The 19,370-nt window shown below is 41.2% G+C and overlaps 1 protein-coding gene across 1 annotated transcript in view; it reads left to right on the forward strand.

Moving 5' to 3' along the window:
• The first annotated feature begins 9,294 nt into the window (after positions 1–9,294).
• The window catches only part of LOC123520217 (HIV Tat-specific factor 1 homolog), a 36,921-nt gene continuing 26,845 nt past the window's right edge, over positions 9,295–19,370 (forward strand). Inside the window, exons 1-4 of the mRNA XM_045282301.1 lie at positions 9,295–9,554; positions 11,165–12,141; positions 13,111–13,291; positions 14,532–14,734. Coding sequence (XP_045138236.1) covers positions 11,182–12,141; positions 13,111–13,291; positions 14,532–14,734 — 1,344 coding nt within the window. The 5' untranslated portion in view covers positions 9,295–9,554; positions 11,165–11,181. The remainder of the gene's footprint in view (positions 9,555–11,164; positions 12,142–13,110; positions 13,292–14,531; positions 14,735–19,370) is intronic.

Here is a 19,370-nt window from a genome sequence, read left to right on the forward strand (position 1 = left end):
GCAACTGGGCATGGTAAATAATTCGATCAATGGGTGAAGGACTATACAAGGTATAGAGAAGAACAATATCGGTACTGGATTTCGTATTCACAAAAAAAAAAAAAAAAAGTCTAACTATTATATATCATAGCTCAATGGGAAAAAGTGATCATGTACTTTTAGAAATTGTATTAGAGGATCACGAAATTTTGAAATGTAGTGAAGGGTATAAACAAAAAGATTGAATCACACCAAGACAAATTTTGAAGGGTTAAGAAATTACTTTTGTAGTATTGATTGGGAGGAAAAATATGCAAGGTAAACCAGTCCAAGACATATTCCTAAACAAGTATAATAAAAGGATAAAGAGATATGTCCCCGAATACAGAGTAAAAGAGATCAAACACACGTGTTATAATGCTTCGTATATGTGCAAGAGCTGAAAAAAAGTGTAAGGATGCTGCTTGGAAAAAAAAAATTAAGAAAGCAGCGAAATGAAGTAAACAGGAAGAAGTATAAAGAGACACGGAAAGAATATATGAGAATAAGAAGAGAGGAAAAAAGAAATTTTGAGGAGGATTTAATGAAGAGATGAGAGAAGAAACCCAAGTATATAAATGGAAAAATTGCAAACAGAGACCATTAGTAATTAGGCTAATTAAGGAAAATAAGACGTAAGAAACAACGGAAGAAATGAGTAAACTTATGAATGAAAGCTTTAGATCAGTATTTAATGAAGAGGGACGATGCATAGAGCCAAACAAGGAAGCCAAACAGGAAGAATTAAGAAACGTTGTGGTGCAAAAAGTAGAAAATTAGAGAATTGCTATAGAAAAAGTAGATGTAAGAAACGCAATGGGGACAGATGGAGTTTCAGGATGGACACTGAGAGAATGTAGAGAACAGCTGATGAAACCAATTTGGGATATAATTAACAGCTCTCTATTGGAAGGAAAGATACCAAGGCAGTGGAAAAGAAAAATATAGTCCCGATATATACAAAGGAGGAAAAAAGACTGAGCCCCTAATTTATAGATTAGTGTCACTGACTAGTGTTGCGGAAAAAATCTGTAAAGTCGTTATTAAAGAAAAATGGTTAGAATATCTGGAGGGAAATAAAATAAAAATAATTCCCAATTTGGTTTCAGAAAAGGAAGATCATGCATGACAAATTTACTAAGTTTTTATAAGAGAGTAAAGACGGATTCACACGTGCCAATTTGCGACTGAAATTGCAAATAGCAAGAAGTATCGACTGAGCCCTTCTAGTCGGAAAACGTCACACACAGCGACTGGAAAATATCGACTAGTTGGCGCTCTGGCGGGAGGTGAATGTAAAAACAAACAACTACCAGCCAAGATGTCTTCTTCCAGTGACGATACTGAAGCGGTGGTTGCTCTTCAAGAGTCCACAGAAAAGAAATGCCTGCGGATACTTCCGTGGCTAAGTAGAAGGAAAGAAAGGAGTGAATACTATGTACAATTGCAATCAAATTAAATCCTGACAAGTCTTCTATCCTCGTCTCCAACAACACCCTGCGTTGAGGGAAACAGTTTTTGGAGAGTGGCAGCTTTTTCGTCGAACGACGATTTGCGCGAGCTTTTTCTATTGTATTGTTACGAACCGCCGCCTCCAGCACAGCTGGGCCACCCACACCCGCAACCACTGGGCAAAGCAGGGCACCCAAAGGTCCTTACTTCACCTTCCAACGCCGCAACCAGCGGCGTAGATAGGACAGCGTGCAGGCCGGGGGCGGTGCAGGGTTAAGTTAGCGAGGGTCCGTGGCTAGCAAGGGATGCGAGACACACAACTCACAGACAGGGACTCACTCAGACAGGCAGGACTGGCTGGAAACACGTAGTACAGCTTCTTACGTTTACTTAGAGAGTAACACAATACAGCAGCAACTCCAAAGGTATTACACAGTGCGGATGCGAGCTACGAGACCGGAGAGCAGGGCGGGACAGCGAGGCAAGACATCTGCAACTAACTTCTTCCTCAAGCTGGTAAGCACAGGATCACCGGAGGACCAGGCCGTCCTCCGCAGGAACAGGAGAGCGGGGTAGACACCGAGAGTGGGGACCGGCCAACAGCAGGTAACAGGTCCAGAGGGGAAAAGAGTGGGGCGAGACTGACTGAGCAACTGGACTACTGGCACGGTGGCACCACTCACTAGCTGGGGCATCTTAAATAACTCCCTCCCCTTTTGCAACACTGATTGGTTCGCCTCTGAGCCAATTACCGCTACTTTATCCACTTGCCTGGCCATGACTTCCGGTCCCCCACTTCCTGTCTCTAAGAAAATACCACCTCACTCCTCAACTAGTTGCCACCCCCCTGCGCCGTCGCAACACTGCCCTCCCCCATGAAAAATAGTCGTCCCGACTATTCACTGTCACTTCTTACCACACACTCCACAACATAGTTTTCATACCACCGTCACCCACCACACTGTCGCTCCTCACCTCATTGTCCAGTGACAAGGGTGGTCTCTGCTGACACCATAAGCATCCTTCCTCCACAACGACAGCCCACAGGTGGCCGACGTGGACGATGCGCCGTCGCTTGCTTGTGGCAACGTCAGCTTGTAGGTGACAGCTGCGAGTTGTTGCGGAGCGGTGTATGGCCTCGTTTCCTACGAGGCTTGTACCACCAGCCGCGGTCCCACACCGCATACTGGGCGTCACCGGCGAGCAGCTGGTACCGGCGGGTCATGCTTTGCCCCGCGAGGCGGCGATTGTTCGCCACCTGTCGCCACGTAGCCTCCATCCACTGCTGCAGCATCACTACCACCTCATGCGGCGTCTGTGGTAGCTCTTCCTCAGGTGGTGGTCCAGTGGCCAAATGCAGAGGCAGCCTCATCTCTTCTCTCCTGGCCAACGGGACACTGCAATGTGGCTGCTTCATCAACGGACTTCCGTCTACCGTGTTGGAGGGTTGAACCAGCGACATGCAGCCAAGGTCTTGTGCATCTCGGCTTAAGACGTCCTCGTCCTCCATCAGCCGCTTCTCCAACTTCACCACCTGCTCAGGAGTCTGTTTGGTGAAATTACATACCTCCTAGTCCACCACATGTGGAGATAGCACGGGGCTCGTCCACCTCACCGCCGTCATTGCTCGCCGCTGCCTGCCGTCCGCGTGCTCTCACAGTGGCGTCTGCAACCTCACCTTCCCTCACGACACGGCAGTGCAGCTCCAGCCTCTCGTCCTTGACATCTGAACTCGTCACTGGGCTCTCGATCTATTCAGCAACGTCCTCCAGGATCAGCGGTAACATTTCCTCACATACCTGCATCTGCATCCTTCCGGAGTCCACACACGCTGCACTCTGATCCAGAGAGTCTAGCCCCACCAGACAGGGTTCCTCCATGTCGGCCACGAATGCTGGTAGCTTCTCCACGCCACCCACCGTGATCGTAGACATCACGGGACCTCGTGATGTCTTATGTGTTTTGTCAACCTCACAATGTCAGACAACTTCACAGTTTAAAATCAATCTCAAAGTGTCAATCAAGCTCATAATGTTTGCCAATCTCAAAGTATCAATCAGCCTCAAAGTGAGGTTGATAAACACTGAGGTTGATGAACACTGAGGTTGATAGACACTGTGAGGTTGATAAACACTGAGGTTGATAGACACTGTGAGGTTGATAAACAATGTGAGGTTGATAAACACTGAGGTTGATAAACACTGAGATTGATAGACACTGTGAGGTTGATAAACAATGAGGTTGATAAACACTGTGAGGTTGATAGACACTGTGAGGTTGATACTGAGGTTGATAGACACTGTGAGGTTGATAAACAATGAGGTTGATAAACACTGTGAGGTTGATAGACACTGTGAGGTTGATAAACACTGAGGTTGATAGACACTGTGAGGTTGATAAACAATGAGGTTGATAAACACTGTGAGGTTGATAGACACTGTGAGGTTGATAAACACTGAGGTTGATAGACACTGTGAGGTTGATAAACACTGAGGTTGATAAACACTGTGAGGTTGATAGACACTGTGAGGTTGATAAACACTGAGGTTGATAGACACTGTGAGGTTGATAAACACTGAGGTTGATAAACACTGTGAGGTTGATAAACACTGTGAGGTTGATAAACACTGTGAGGTTGATAAACACTGAGGTTGATAAACACTGTGAGGTTGATAAACACTGAGGTTGATAGACACTGTGAGGTTGATAAACAATGTGAGGTTGATAAACACTGAGGTTGATAAACACTGAGGTTGATAGACACTGTGAGGTTGATAAACACTGAGGTTGATAAACACTGTGAGGTTGATAGACACTGTGAGGTTGATAAACACTGAGGTTGATAGACACTGTGAGGTTGATAAACACTGAGGTTGATAAACACTGTGAGGTTGATAGACACTGTGAGGTTGATAAACACTGAGGTTGATAGACACTGTGAGGTTGATAAACAATGAGGTTGATAAACACTGTGAGGTTGATAGACACTGTGAGGTTGATAAACACTGAGGTTGATAGACACTGTGAGGTTGATAAACAATGAGGTTGATAAACACTGTGAGGTTGATAGACACTGTGAGGTTGATAAACACTGAGGTTGATAGACACTGTGAGGTTGATAAACAATGAGGTTGATAAACACTGTGAGGTTGATAGACACTGTGAGGTTGATAAACACTGAGGTTGATAGACACTGTGAGGTTGATAAACACTGAGGTTGATAAACACTGTGAGGTTGATAAACACTGTGAGGTTGATAAACACTGTGAGGTTGATAAACACTGAGGTTGATAAACACTGTGAGGTTGATAAACACTGTGAGGTTGATAGACACTGTGAGGTTGATAAACACTGAGGTTGATAGACACTGTGAGGTTGATAAACACTGAGGTTGATAGACACTGTGAGGTTGATAAACAATGAGGTTGATAGACACTGTAAGGTTGATAAACAATGAGGTTGATAGACACTGTGAGGTTGATAAACACTGAGGTTGATAGACACTGTGAGGTTGATAAACACTGAGGTTGATAAACACTGTGAGGTTGATAAACACTGAGGTTGATAAACACTGTGAGGTTGATAAACAATGAGGCTGATAAACAATGAGGTTGATAAACACTGAGGTTGATAGACACTGTGAGGTTGATAAACAATGAGGTTGATAAACACTGTGAGGTTGATAAACACTGAGGTTGATAGACACTGTGAGGTTGATAAACAATGAGGTTGATACACACTGTGAGGTTGATAAACACTGTGAGGTTGATAAACACTGTGAGTCTGATAAATACTGTGAGGTTGATAAACACTGAGGTTGATAAACACTGTGAGGTTGATAAACACTGTGAGTCTGATAAATACTGTGAGGTTGATAAACACTGTGAGGTTGATAAACACTGTGAGGTTGATAAACACTGTGAGTCTGATAAATACTGTGAGGTTGATAAACACTGAGGTTGATAAACACTGTGAGGTTGATAAACACTGAGGTTGATAGACACTGTGAAGTGACCATCTGCCCATCTGCATCTCTTATGCACGCGACATCCCGCCCACCCCCCGCCATCCCAAGTTTAACTTCAAGAGAGCAGACTGGGCAACCTTCCGTGGGGTTGCCGACGTGGATATGTCTGGCGAGGACATTGACACGATGGTCAGCAACGCAACACAATCCATATTACACGCCGCTGAGGCTTGTATTCCGAAGACTTCTGCAGTTTACACTAAGCATGGAGTCTCATGGTGGACAACGGATTGCCGACAAGCACTTCGTGAGCGCAATAGACGATACAGGTACTTCAGCCAGCAGCCCAGTCAAGCAAATTTCATAGCCTATAAAAAGGCAAGGCCTCAGGCAAGGAAAGTCATCCGTAATGCAAAGAAAGACTCATTCAGACAATTTATATCATCTGTAAACCGCACCACTCCTCTCTCCAAAGTATGGCAAACAATAAATATTTTAAATAACAGAAAGCCTTATATTCCTATCACTACCCTTAAAATAAATGATATTATGATTGATAACAGGACAGAAATAGCAAATGCCATAGCCCACCAATTCCATCAGGCCAGCAGCACAACTTATTATGACCCTGCCTTCCTTCCAAGGAAGGAGGCTGCAGAACTCACTGTCCCAAACTTTGCCACAGGAGGCGTAAACTCAGAGCACAACACAGAGTTTACGTTGGATGAACTCCTCTTTGCCCTGAAATCCTGTAAAGGCTCCAGTCCTGGTCCAGACAATATTTCATATATCATGTTACAACATCTCGGCCACCACTCCCTTTCAAAATTATTAACGCTCTACAATAGAATCTGGACCACCTACACTTTCCCTCGGTCTTGGCACTTCGCCCACACCATCCCAATCCCCAAAAAGACTGGACGCCTTACGGACCCCAGTGCGTTTCGTCCTATTGCGCTCACGAGGTCATGGAACGTATGGTAAAGCGAAGGCTACTTTTTGTTTTAGAAGCGAAGGGTCTGTTAGGTGATGAGCAGTCGGGCTTTCGGAAGTACCGAAGCACGATGGATCAACTAACACACCTGGAGCATTGCATTTCAGAGGCTTTTGCCAAAAAAGAATTCATGATAGGGGTGTTTTTAGACATCCACAAAGCCTTCGACATGACATGGCGACACGGTATCCTCATGAAACTCTACGCTCATGGCTTCAGAGGTAACTTGCCCATTTTGTTTATAATTTTCTTCAGGACAGAACATTCTCTGTCAAGCTTCCTGGTAACGTAATCTCGGACGTTTTCGTCCAGGAGAACGGGTGCCGCAGGGTAGTGTTCTTAGTCCCATTTTATTTTGTATAATGATTAATGATATTCTGTCAACAACTCCCGTCCCCAGGAATCTTAAATACTCATTGTACGCCGACGATTGTGCGTTATGGCACTCCTCGCCTAACGCACAATTCTCGGCGGGGCGGATTCAGGATGCTCTTGATTCCGTCCAGCATTGGGCCTCATTATGGGGATTTAAGTTTTCAGTTGCTAAGTGTATCGGTGTTGTTTTCACTAGACGTAACGTACCTGATTTGCAAATAACTCTTCAAGGCCAACCGATACCGTTTCAAAATTCAGTCAAGTTCTTGGGTCTGCATTTTGATAGCAGACTCAATTGGAAGACTCATGTTAATGAATTGCTCATTCGTTGTCGTAAAAAGATCAATGTCCTCAAATACCTTTCTGGTACTTCATGGGGAGCAGACAGAAAATCTTTATTAATGGTGTACAAGTCCTTAATTCGTTCTCATTTAGACTATGGCTCACTGGTGTATGGGTCTGCGTCGGAACCAACACTGAGGAGATTGGATGTACTGCAGAATGAATGTGTGCGAATGTGTCTTGGAGCCCTGCGCTGCACTCGTGTGGCGCGGATGGAGGTTGAGGCCAATACACCACCGCTACAACTACGTCGCGACGCCCTCCTTTTATCTCATGGGATAAAAGCGGCTCGGAAAGCTCCCCTCGGTAACACAGCAAACAAGATTATATGGCAGCACCACCACCTCCACAATGCGGTCCACCGTCCAATCTCAGTCAGACTACACACGCTCTGCCAGCAAACGGGCGTGAGACTGGACGATGCGGACCAGCTCATGCTGCCCACCCTTCCCCCATGGAAACTTCCCACCACCACCTTCAACATCAACTGGCTTCAGGGAAAGAAGGCTGTGGTTACCGAGGTGGAGCTCCAACACCACTTCCGAGCCCTCGTCGCTGGCCTCCCTCCATCCCTACATCTCTACACAGACGGCTCCAAGATAGGTGAATGTGTGGGTGCAAGTGTGTGGTCGTGTGAATGTGCCCTCAGGTTCCGGCTGCCTACCCATACATCGGTGTTTTCTGCTGAAATTTTTGCTAATTCAATTGTCATTTTTTCGGACTCTATGTCAGCCCTTCAGGCAATAGAGTCCGGCCGCACGGATACAAATGAAATCCAGGGCAACATCATTAATAAGCTGAATTCATGTCATAAATCCTTCTCACTGGTTTGGGTGCCTGGACATTCCAGTATACGCGGGAATAAACAGGCTGACATGCTAGCTCGGTCTGCTGCAGAGCTCGAGGGAGCGTGGAACCTCCGTCGGGATCTGCAGTCATGTTTCTCAGTTGTTAAATCATCAGCAAAACTCCTGTGGCAGAGTCACTGGGACAACCTCCACCTCCACACCACCAAACCTATCCTGGGCGAGTGGGCCTCCTCCAATCGCCCCACAAGGCGGGAGGAGGTGGTCCTCGCACGCCTCAGGATGGGCTGCACCCTCCCCACCCACATGCTCCCCTACATAGCCAACGCCTTCCCACCACAGTGTTCCAGCTGTAATGTCACTCTCTGTCGAGCACATCCTGCTTCACTGTGTGCGTTATCGTGAGGAGAGGCGGCCCTTGGCGGCGTATTGCCGGGGTCGCGGCCTCCCGCTAACGCAAACCACCCTCCTGGGTGATGAACACCCGGATGTGGTCGATAGACTGATGATTTACCTGACTGAGGCCAATTTAATCAGAGAGTTGTGATTTATGTGTATATATTATGTTATTTATTCTATGTATTTATTCTATATATTTATGTAAATAAAAGTATGAAAGTGTGTATGTTTCCAATTTTGCGTGATCTAATGTGAATGTTTTCCCTTCATGTATATATGCAATACGTAGTGATACTACGTAGCCACCCTGTGTGATTGTGATTTATCCTCCCTCCCCATGCCCTGACAAAGGACAATAGTTTTGAGATAGGTATAGGATCCTGTGTGAATGAAGCGTGCATGAGAATGTGTGAAGTCACTTAATGTTAAGATATTATTAAAAAAAAAAAAAAAAAAAATAAATATATATATATATATATATATATAAATAAATAAATAAATAAATAAATAAAAACTGTACATATGTTAAAACAAAATAAAAGGCTTTATTTTAAAAGAAATGTAAGTTTAAAAAAAGTTAAAAAAAATAAATAAATGGCCTAATACCCAAGACAGGGTGATGGCAAAAAAAAAAAAAAAAAAAAAAAAACTATATGGGCGAATGCTTCTGGACCGTTCGCCTTCCACAAAGTGCTACTGAAAACGCCTATATATTTGAGACGGAAAAGATGTATACGTATCATCAATCAATTCACTACATTTCTCACCATAAAAACATATTATATCAGAAATTCGATAGTTGGGTAAAAATCCAAATTGATTTCTCACCATAAAAACATATTATATCAGAAATTCGATAGTTGGGTAAATATCCAAATTGACCAGAAAGTCTTGCTGTCTTGGAACGCCGTTGCAAAACCTTGCAGTAAGAAACGTCAGTCAACAAACATCCCGTTATAAAGGCGAAAACTTCGTTTTCCTCACCTTCGTACAACAATGTGCTCCCGGAGAACGTATTGCATCGTCTGACCCACCTGCAGCCAGCATCTTTGGGACACCATAGCCTGTCGCACCGCTGCTTGCACCACTTTGTCCTATTTCAAGGAACAAGACCACATCACAAGATCTTTTCATCCATAAACATTTTCGATTCCCGTGTATCTACTTGACACACCACCGTTAACCCAACTCTCCAACATCGGTAAGTCACGTGAAGTTAAACAATAAACAATCAAATTATATTTTCACCCCATCAACGCTGTGATGTGGCATATGTTTTCCTGGTGAGACGTGCCGTGAATTGTTTGATATTCTACATAATTTCTGTTGCAAACGGATAGTTTTCAAGTTATGATTCTATTAAACTTGGGGAAACCTATGGGTAAGCTGAGTTTTTGGGTGAGAGAGCATTAAATCAAGATTATAATGTTGAGTTTGGTTAGTGACCCTTAGAGGTGTTCAAAAGATGTACAATCCTCCCACCTGGCTAGGAACTTAATGTTGGGTTTGTTCAGTAACCCTTAGGGGTGTTCAAAATATATGCAGTCCCTGGTAAATTTATACACTTACACCAACAGCTCATTTCCAGATGAAACTACTTTTTCTAGTAAATTTTGACCTGTTTTGAATGAATATGCACTTTGTTTCCATCACAAATCAGTACTTTTTTTTTTAATATCCCCAACTTTTCCTTATAAATTGCTGTCACCACTACTCACTGCTGACTATGCCATCCCATTTTAACTGATCTATTTAACCAAAACTAATCTAACTTAACTTAGCAAACATAACCTAATTTAGGCAGCATGCACCACTGATATGACTTCAAAACAGAATTAACTTTATCTTACACAATTAAACTGATCTAACCATAGCAAACTAGCCTAACATGACTAGCAACGCTAAGAAATTAACATAAAATCGTTACCTTATTTCTCTTTTTTAAAATCTGGCAACACAATGGATATATATAGTCGAGGAAACAGCTTCCATAGACTTATTGAAATAGAGTTGCTTCTCTCTACAAATCACTCTGATTGGCTAGATTTAGCTATTGTGTATTATTTTTATTGGTCAGTGGGTGCATACTAAAACAAAATAATGTGACAATACACACTCACATGAACGAACACACCTAATGGCGTTCCTCAGTGCCTGGCAGTCCATCACATAGGTGGGTGTTACTTGCTCTTCCCAAAAAGTGGTAAATTCTTAAGAAATCTTATCAATGTTATAAACAATTTGCAAAGGGTATGTATAAGTTCAAATTACTCAGAATAAAAAGCTCTACAAGATGAGAAGGATAACAAAAGGCATGTTACTATTGATGTAACAGTATAATATACCCAGCTCCCCTGGCTTGGAACTTATTATATTGGGTTTGGACTTTGGTTAGTGACTCTTGATCATTGACATTGCTTTTGGCAGCCACTAGTGCCATCAAAGGTGTATGTAAGTTACCTATTTTCATAGGCTTTCTTTGTGATATTGTTGATTTTTACCTTTTCTGCTACACACTTTATTCAATTTAATGCTCCCCTTAAAAAAGAAAAATCCCACTGGCTCCCCAAGGTTGTTGGGGATGAGAGCTAAGGGTAAATTGAAAAGAATCATATCTTGAAAACTATCAAATTTGCGATGGAAATAATGTAGAATATCAAGCAGTTCACTATATGTCTCCCCAGAAAAGCATAAGTCACACAAGGAAATTGAATAGATATATAATATATGTAAAAGTTCTCATAAATAGTATTTCTAGCTTCATTTATGTGTTATTTGTTAACCTGATAAATTGATGGGTTTTTTTTTCAGATTTTGATGTACTTACAATGGCAGACCAGAATTCTCCACATTCTGAAGGAATGCATACAAAGAATATGGGTGAGGAAGACCAAATGTCATGTGACAGATTGAAGGCTCAAGGTCAGTTACCGAATTCATCAGGGAAGTCTATTACTGAAGAGAAAAAAGTAAATGATGCAGATCCTACTCCAAAAACTACTAAAACAGACAAAGATGAAAATGTTGAAGAGATGACTGAAAAGAAGAATGAAATACAAAAGATGTCAGAAATTCACAGTGATGCAAATGGAACCTCTGATCTCAAGGAAAATGTGGAAGAAAAAATATCTCTTGAACCCTCCAGCAAAGATGGAGAAACTGGTAATGACTATGAGCTAATTGGTGGCCAGTATTATTATTCTGACAAATTATCTGGAAAGCGGTACAGATATGACAAAAATGTTGAGGAATGGATTGAGGTGACTGTGGATAAGGAAACTGGAAATGACTCTGAACAAGCTGATGAACATAAAGATGAATACACAACAACTGACAGTGAAGGAAGAACTTACTACTATGCTGATGACCAGTATTTGTGTCAAGATTGTGAAGGGAATGTATTTTACTTAAATGAAAAAAATGAGTGGAAGCCTTGGGCTGAAAAAAACAATGTGCTATCTTCTGAGTCTTCCAAGTGGTACTTTTGTCAGGGAGACTCAACATTCTATAGGGATAATGTGTCAGGAGTTGTGTATAGATTAGACAAAGAAAACAACAAGTGGGAGAAATATGAAGGGAAATTGAAAAAGAAAAGACCGTTGATTGATGAGGAAGAGTTTGACACTGATGAGGATGACTCAGATGGGGAATCTGGAGGTGGTCTTATACCTCCAGGTGCTAAGGAGGATCCCAATATCAGCTATGATGGTACAACGTACACTAAAGTGGACCCAATTGATAAGGTAGTTTATGAATGGGACACTGAAAGACGAGCATGGTTCCCTAAGGTATGTATTCTTATGTCTTTTAGTATTAAGTGACTCTTGTGATTTCAGTATTTAGAATATGATCCAGATATCTTCATTAATTTTCTACATATAAATTTCTTTCCTGAGAAAAGAAAAGGAACATTTGTATAAGTGGTAGTTATTTTCTTGATTTTTATTCTATGTTTATTCTATGTTCTATTTTAGTTCCAATTGAATATTGTTTATAATGTAGAGCAGTGTTATTCACTAATTTCTGCAAGGGAGCCGCTAGGGTTAAACACATTCATTGAGAGAGCTGCAGCTAGTGCAAGCTAGCATAACTCAGCTAAATTAAGTAGTACTGGGCTGCTAGTGCAATATAGTAAATAAGATAAATTAGACATGGTAATATTAGCCTATATATCTTGTTATTAAGAGCAAAATAAAGAACAAACTTACTTAATGCTGTGGTGAGTGGAAGTCTGCTTTTTGGTTTTTATTCATTTATTTATTTATTTATTTATTTTTATTTATTTATTTATTTTTATTTTATTTTTTTAATTTTTTTTTTTTGAGAGCTATAAATTGAGTCATCGCGAGCCGCCAGTGGCTCGCGAGCCGCACAATGAACACCACTGATGTGGAGTAACATTTCAAAAATACTGATACATACCTTGCTTACATTCCTGTAAGATTTGTATCTTTACTATCTTGAGTTATTGACAGTAGTGTTGCCTAACTGAAGTATCTAGATGATGGCAACAATGCATTCATTAATGTATTTTCTTTATCAGTTTTTTTATTTTATGATACTTTTGAAATTTCTCATTATTGTATCTTGTTATATATGTAATTAAAAACCTAATTTTAACAAAATGTAAAACATACCAAAGCAAGAAAGATATCTAAATTGTGATTTTATGGGAATAGTCAAGCAGTACTTAACCTACAAACTTGAATGAATAGATTATAATATACATTTTTAGTGAGTTAAATTCTCTTTCACAGCTTGATGAAGATTTCATGGCAACTTACCAGCTGAGTTATGGATTCAATCCTGATGGAACAGTAAATGAGAATCCACTAAAATTTGATGATGAGAATGAAGAAGAGGAAGAAGCAAAAGCAGCAGAGGAGCTGAAAAAGAAACTAGAGAATGAAAACGCAAAAGCTACAAAGAAAAAGCCAAGTAGGCACAAATTCTTCATTGTGTATTATAATGCCAGTGATTAATTACATATAGCTGTATCCAACAAACTACCTACAGTAAGGTCTCGGTTTACGTCAGAGTTACGTTCCTGAAACATGACGTAAGTCGATTTTGTACATAACTCGAGTTTCCATACATTTCAAAGCATATTATCGAGTTTTCAACCAATCATTGTTTATGGTCATTCAGGTAAGTTAAAGGTTATATTGTTATATTATTTACAACTATATAGGAATATGAAACACAAGTTTGTTTTTGTTGTTGATTAGGGCCACGAACGCGAAGGACTGCAGGTTGCCGAGAGGGGTGGCCCTGAGGCCGAATGTTCTGACGCCCAGGGCAGACAGATGGAAGCGTAGTGCAGTGCGGTGGGAGTAGAAGCGTGGGCAGTGGGACAGGAAATGCAATAGGAAAGGGCAATAGGGATCAACAGCCAGGCGCAGACGGTACTAGTGAGCTGCGAGTGTCCGGAGTTGTTATTGTTGTGATGGGTGCGCGAACCCTTAAGGTCGTCAACCTCCCCATTGTCATGGTAATGGGCTTCCCATTTTCTTCTTCACTCCCTCACACACAGCTGCTGCTTCCCTTCTTATGTCTTTAATTACGTCCTCTTTTTCTTGTAGCGTAATGGTTTTCCTTTTTTTAGCATCACTGCTGTCACTAAGGAGTTTTCTCTTTGGTGCCATTGAGCAAGATACTAAGAACTTGAGTCAGTAAACGCAGAAGTAGGATAACACTCTTGCCAGGGGCGACGGTGTGGTGGAACTAAGGCAGGGTGTTATTGTATTCAAGCGTGAGGCGGGCGGTGTGACGGGTAACCACCAACAATAACAATAAATCCCGCGCTTTACGATTTATAAATTTTCAATTATTTTAAAACTTAAATTGCCTTATAGTGGACTGACGTAACTATGAGTTTGACATAACTCGAGACCGACGTAACCCGGGACTTTACTGTATTTGCACACATTACAGGCTGAGATTTGTTGACATTTTCTCTTGATGCAGAAATTCTGCCAAGTTGAAGGCTAGATTTGACATTATTTTAGAGAGAGATATATAGATTGTTATTTTTATAAGATAAAAGGCTAACATAGTTTTTTTTCTTCCTTTCTCTGTTTTTTTTTTTTTTATGCGAGCACTCTCTGTCATAGTTAGCATGAGAACAAATAGAATTAAGCTAATAAGTATTATATTTTAATTATTTTTAATTCAACAGCTTGGTTCCAAATGGATGAGAGTCGTAATACTAAAGTATATGTTAGCAACCTACCAGACTCCATGACTGAGAATTCATTTGTTACGCTGATGCAGAAATGTGGCATGGTCATGCTTGATGAAAAAACTTTAAGACCCAAAGTAAAACTATACAAAGATGAAGAAGGCAACTTCAAAGGAGATGCCCTGTGTACTTATATTAAGGTAAGTATACTTTTAGTGTCTGATTGTTTTATTAGTTTTTTTTTTTCCCCCATACTGTATACAGGCAACCCCCGCTTAACGAAGGGGTTACGTTCCTAAAAAACACTTCGTTAAGCGAAACTTTGTTAAACAAACCGATTATAACAAGTTTAATCCCTGATTTGAACTTCCATTGAGAGTAAGCAAAGCGAGAGTGCATCAGTAAAAGGTTTAATGTAAGTAAGAATTATGAAGTTAAACATTTAAGTAGTTTAATTTAAGGCATTATAATGTACACTAATGTATATATGTATGTAACTTTATAATGTTGATGATCTTAACTTTATGAAGGGAGGGAGAGTGAAACGAGAAAGACACTAACCGGCAACCTGTGGAATATTTAGGGGCCGCCGTGGTACAGTGGAACCATGCGTGCTTTGGGATCCGAGGGGTCTCCAAGCGCACGGGTTCGAATCCTGTCCACGGTCCGAGTGTAGGTTGGGCTTCCTCACTCGGAGCAACGGTTTTCTAGCTGGTGGGCTTTCAGATAGGAGGTACCCCAAAAAGTACCCCCTTTAGCCCAGAAATTTCCGTGAAAAGCCCACATGGTATAAATAAAAAGGGCGCATCATTGTACCGCATACAAAACTCATGTACCACATTTCCACAAGGCTTTCCATATTATCCATTGTAGAGTCACGAGTTCAGGTGGTTCTTTTAGCTTGCAAGGAAGATACAGTCTCACCAGCCTTCTTAATAGTCTACTGACTTGATAATAGTAGAGACAGTATATGGAGTCAAGATAGTGGCCAGCGATGCTATAGTTTTCTCACCTCTCTCGTGTCTGTGAATAATATCCAGCTTCACTTCGAGAGTAAGAGACTTCCTGGTCTTCTTAGGAACGCTAGGCCACATTGCAGAGCATTTTGGTGGTAAGTTGAGCGAGTGAAGACGAGATGCTGCTGACGCTGTCATGGAAGTGAGTGGTGCGTGTGTTGTCCACGAGAGGCTTGATCTTGATTCTACAGGTGTCCCAGGATTTCTCCTGAGGCAGGCCTTAGTATTTGCGGCTCCTGGTGTACTATTCAAAAGCTTGTCGGCTTGCGTGATACGGCGGGGCTTTCAAACTTGAAAAAAATTACCTGGATAAAACTTCGTTAAACGAGCAGATGGTAGTAAAATTAAACCTTCGTTGTGGCGAAATTTTGTTGTATGAACCTTCGTTAAACGAGGGTTGCCTGTACTTATTCTTTTGTCAATATGTGTTTAAGCCCCAGTATCCCAAGGGATGACCTTTGCAGACTGAGGAGCTTTCACCTCTTTCTGTGCTAATGATTCCTTTTGCTTGATAAAGTGTTCTGCCTCTACTAATATTTCTTATCTGAAATACTCTTCTACCCAATCTTACTTTTCAAGTGACCTTCCTCTCCTACAACTTGGTGAAATCAGATTTGATAAATCTGATACAGTTGGAGATATAGATGGTTTAACTATAGAAATATTTAAACATAGAGGTGAAGTGGAAATAGATTAGATGCTTCTTATATGATATCTGGCATGGAGGCAAGTAATATCAAATGAAGGAAAAAAAGACAGTTACTTTAGCTCTTTATAAAGGTAAAGTTTGTAGGAATGAATGTAACAGTTTTAGGGGATAAGTCTGCTTCATGTGCCAGGTAAAGTCTTTAGGAGAATCTTGATTGAAAGATTAATGAATGTAGCTAATTGATGAGTTTGTTATTGTATGGAATGGCTTCTTTCTTATATTTATTATGAACAGCTCACTAAGTAATTATGGGTATTTGAAACACCTTGTGACCAGAGATTGTGTATTCCTTAGACAAGGCCACTGACTGATCCTCAGTTCATTTCTGTGTTCTGCACAGTCAACATCTGCACCTCTGCCCACCTGCCTATTTCTTTTGTTACATTGTGGCTACCTTTTTTTTGCTGCGCTGTGTCCTTTGTTGGTCATCATGCCCATCAGGAAGTGTGTTAAGTGTGGCAGGTGGCTACTTTTTGAGGATTTAGAGCCTTAGGGTGCGTTTACACCAAGTGAATCGAATCGATTCAATTCATGAAGAATCAACACGATTCATGAATTGTGTTGATTCACCACATTAGTTTCAATGTAACCGTTTACACCAGATGAATCGAGTCAATTCAAATCATGCCGATTTATGGCGATTCAAAATCTGTGATTGGTTTGGACCCATTTTTTCATCAGTCAAGGCGATTCAGCCGAGGAGTAAGCACCATGCTAGTGGACGTTCTAATCAATTTAGTAAGAGAATAACATGCTATATGTAATCCTAGTGATCCTGTGCATCGAAATCATGTACAGGCAAACCCCACTTAACGAAGGGGTTACGTTCCTAAAAACCCTTCGTTAAGCGAAACTTCATTAAGCGAATCGATTATAACAAGTTTAACCCCTGACTTGAACTTCCATTGAGAGTAAACAAAGTGAGAGTGCATCATATTACAGTGAAAGGTTTAATGAAAGTAAAAATTATGAAGTTAAACATTTAAGCAATTTAATATGTCATTATAATGTACCCTAATGTATGTATGTACATAACTTTATAATGTTGATCTTAGATTTATGAAGGGAGGGAGAGTGAAACGGGAAAGACACTAACCGGCAACCTGTGGAATGTAAACAAAGGGTACATCATTGTATCACTTACAAAACTTATGTACATTTCCACAAGGCTTTCCATTTTATCCATTGCAAAGTCACGAGTTCAGGTGGGTCTTTTAGCTTGCAAGGAAGATACGGTCTCACCAGACTTCTTAATAGAGTCTGCTAACTTGAAAATAGTAGAGACAGTAGATGGAGTCAAGATGGTGGCCAGCAGTGCTATTAGTTTTCTCGCCTCTCTCGTGTCTGTGAATAATATCCAGCTTCACTTCGAGAGTAAGAGACTTTCTGGTCAACGTTAGGCGACATTGCAGGGCGTTTTGGTGGAAAGTTGAGCGAGGGAAGACGAGCTGCTGCTGACGCTGTTATTGTTTTGAACTAGGGGAGTGAGTGGTGCGCGGGCTGTCCAAGAGAGGCGCTGGTGTGTTCAAAAGCCTGTCGGCTTGCATGATACGGCGGGGCTTTCAAACTTGGAAAAAAATACCTGGATAAAACTTCGTTAAAGCGAGTTTGGTGTTTGTTTAATGAGCAGATGGTAGTAAAATGAAACCTTCATTGCAGCAAAATTGAACCTTCGTTAAGCGGGGGGTTGCCTGTACATGCTAAACCTTAGCTAGAAGGAACTGCTGCAGCCTACACAATAGTCTAGACAATATTATTCAGCATATTTTAAAAACAAATGGTAACAGAAAGTGTCAAGGACAAGATTTTACATTTTCATTTGGCAACTGTAAAGTGTATCGTCTACCTTTGAAATGCATGGTACAACGTAATTGCCAGTCAGCCAGGCATCAACCAGAGTAGGGGAGGGGTGTAAACCTCCTTATATTACCACCTGTGCCTCTGATTTCGTTCACTAAATACAGGCAACCCCCGCTTAACGAATGGGTTACTTTCCTAAAAAAAAACTTTCGTTAAGCGAACCATTTATAACAAGTTTGACCCCTGACTTGAACTTTGCATTAAGAGTAAACAAAGCGAGAGTGCATCATAGTACAGTGAAAGATTTAATGAAAGTAAAAATTATGAAGTTAAACATTTAAGCAATTTAATTTAAGACTAAGTCATTATAATGTGCACTAATGTATGTATGTAAGTAACTTTATAATGTTGATGATCTTAAATTAATGGAGGTAGAGTGGAGCGGGAATACGCTAGCTGGCAACCTGTGGAATGTAAACAAAGGATGCATCATTGTACCGCATACAAAACTTATGTACCACATTTCCACAAGGCTTTCCATTTTATCCATTGCAGAGTCACGAATTCAGGTGGGTCTTTTAATAGAGTCTGCTGACTGGAAAATAGTAGACACTAGATGGAGTCAAGCCATGGTGGCGAGAAATGCTATTAGTTTTTTCATCTCTCTCGTGTCTGTGAATAATATCCAGTTTCACTTCGAGAGTAAGAGACTTCATGGTCTTATTAGCAACGCTAGACGACATTGCAGGGCTGGTTGCAGGGCGTTTTGGTGGCTTCTTGAGCGAGGGAAGATGAGCTGGTGCTGGACACTATTATTGTTTTGAGCTGAGAGTGGGGAAGGGTAGGGGAGTGAGTGGTGCGCGTGTTGTCCACGAGAGGTGCTGGTGTATTCAAAAGCCTGTCAGCTTGTGTGATACTGCGGGGCTGGATTAAATTTCGTTAAAGCAAGTTTGGTATTCATTAAACAAGCAGATGGTAGTAAAAGGAAACGTTCATTGTAGCGAAATTTCATTGTGTGAACCTTTGTTAAGTGGGGGTTGCCTGTACTACGATATGGCACATCACAAAGTAAAAGTCAATATGACAAAATAATAGAATTAACCTAGCTGTATTTGTTTTAATATCCTCCGTATACTGTTAAGCCTAAATAAAGAGTAGATTAGATGTGATGATATGGTATCATCACATCTAATCTCCCATTTCTTCTGCGATGAATGTATGTTTCTATGGATCATTCTGTCCTGCCACTCGACAGCTCCACCTGGTGAGACAAAGTATTCTCTCAGAATGTCATGAACTGACTAACATGGC

Source organism: Portunus trituberculatus, chromosome 46 (assembly GCF_017591435.1).
Source record: "Portunus trituberculatus isolate SZX2019 chromosome 46, ASM1759143v1, whole genome shotgun sequence".
NCBI classification, from domain to species: Eukaryota; Metazoa; Arthropoda; class Malacostraca; order Decapoda; family Portunidae; genus Portunus; species Portunus trituberculatus.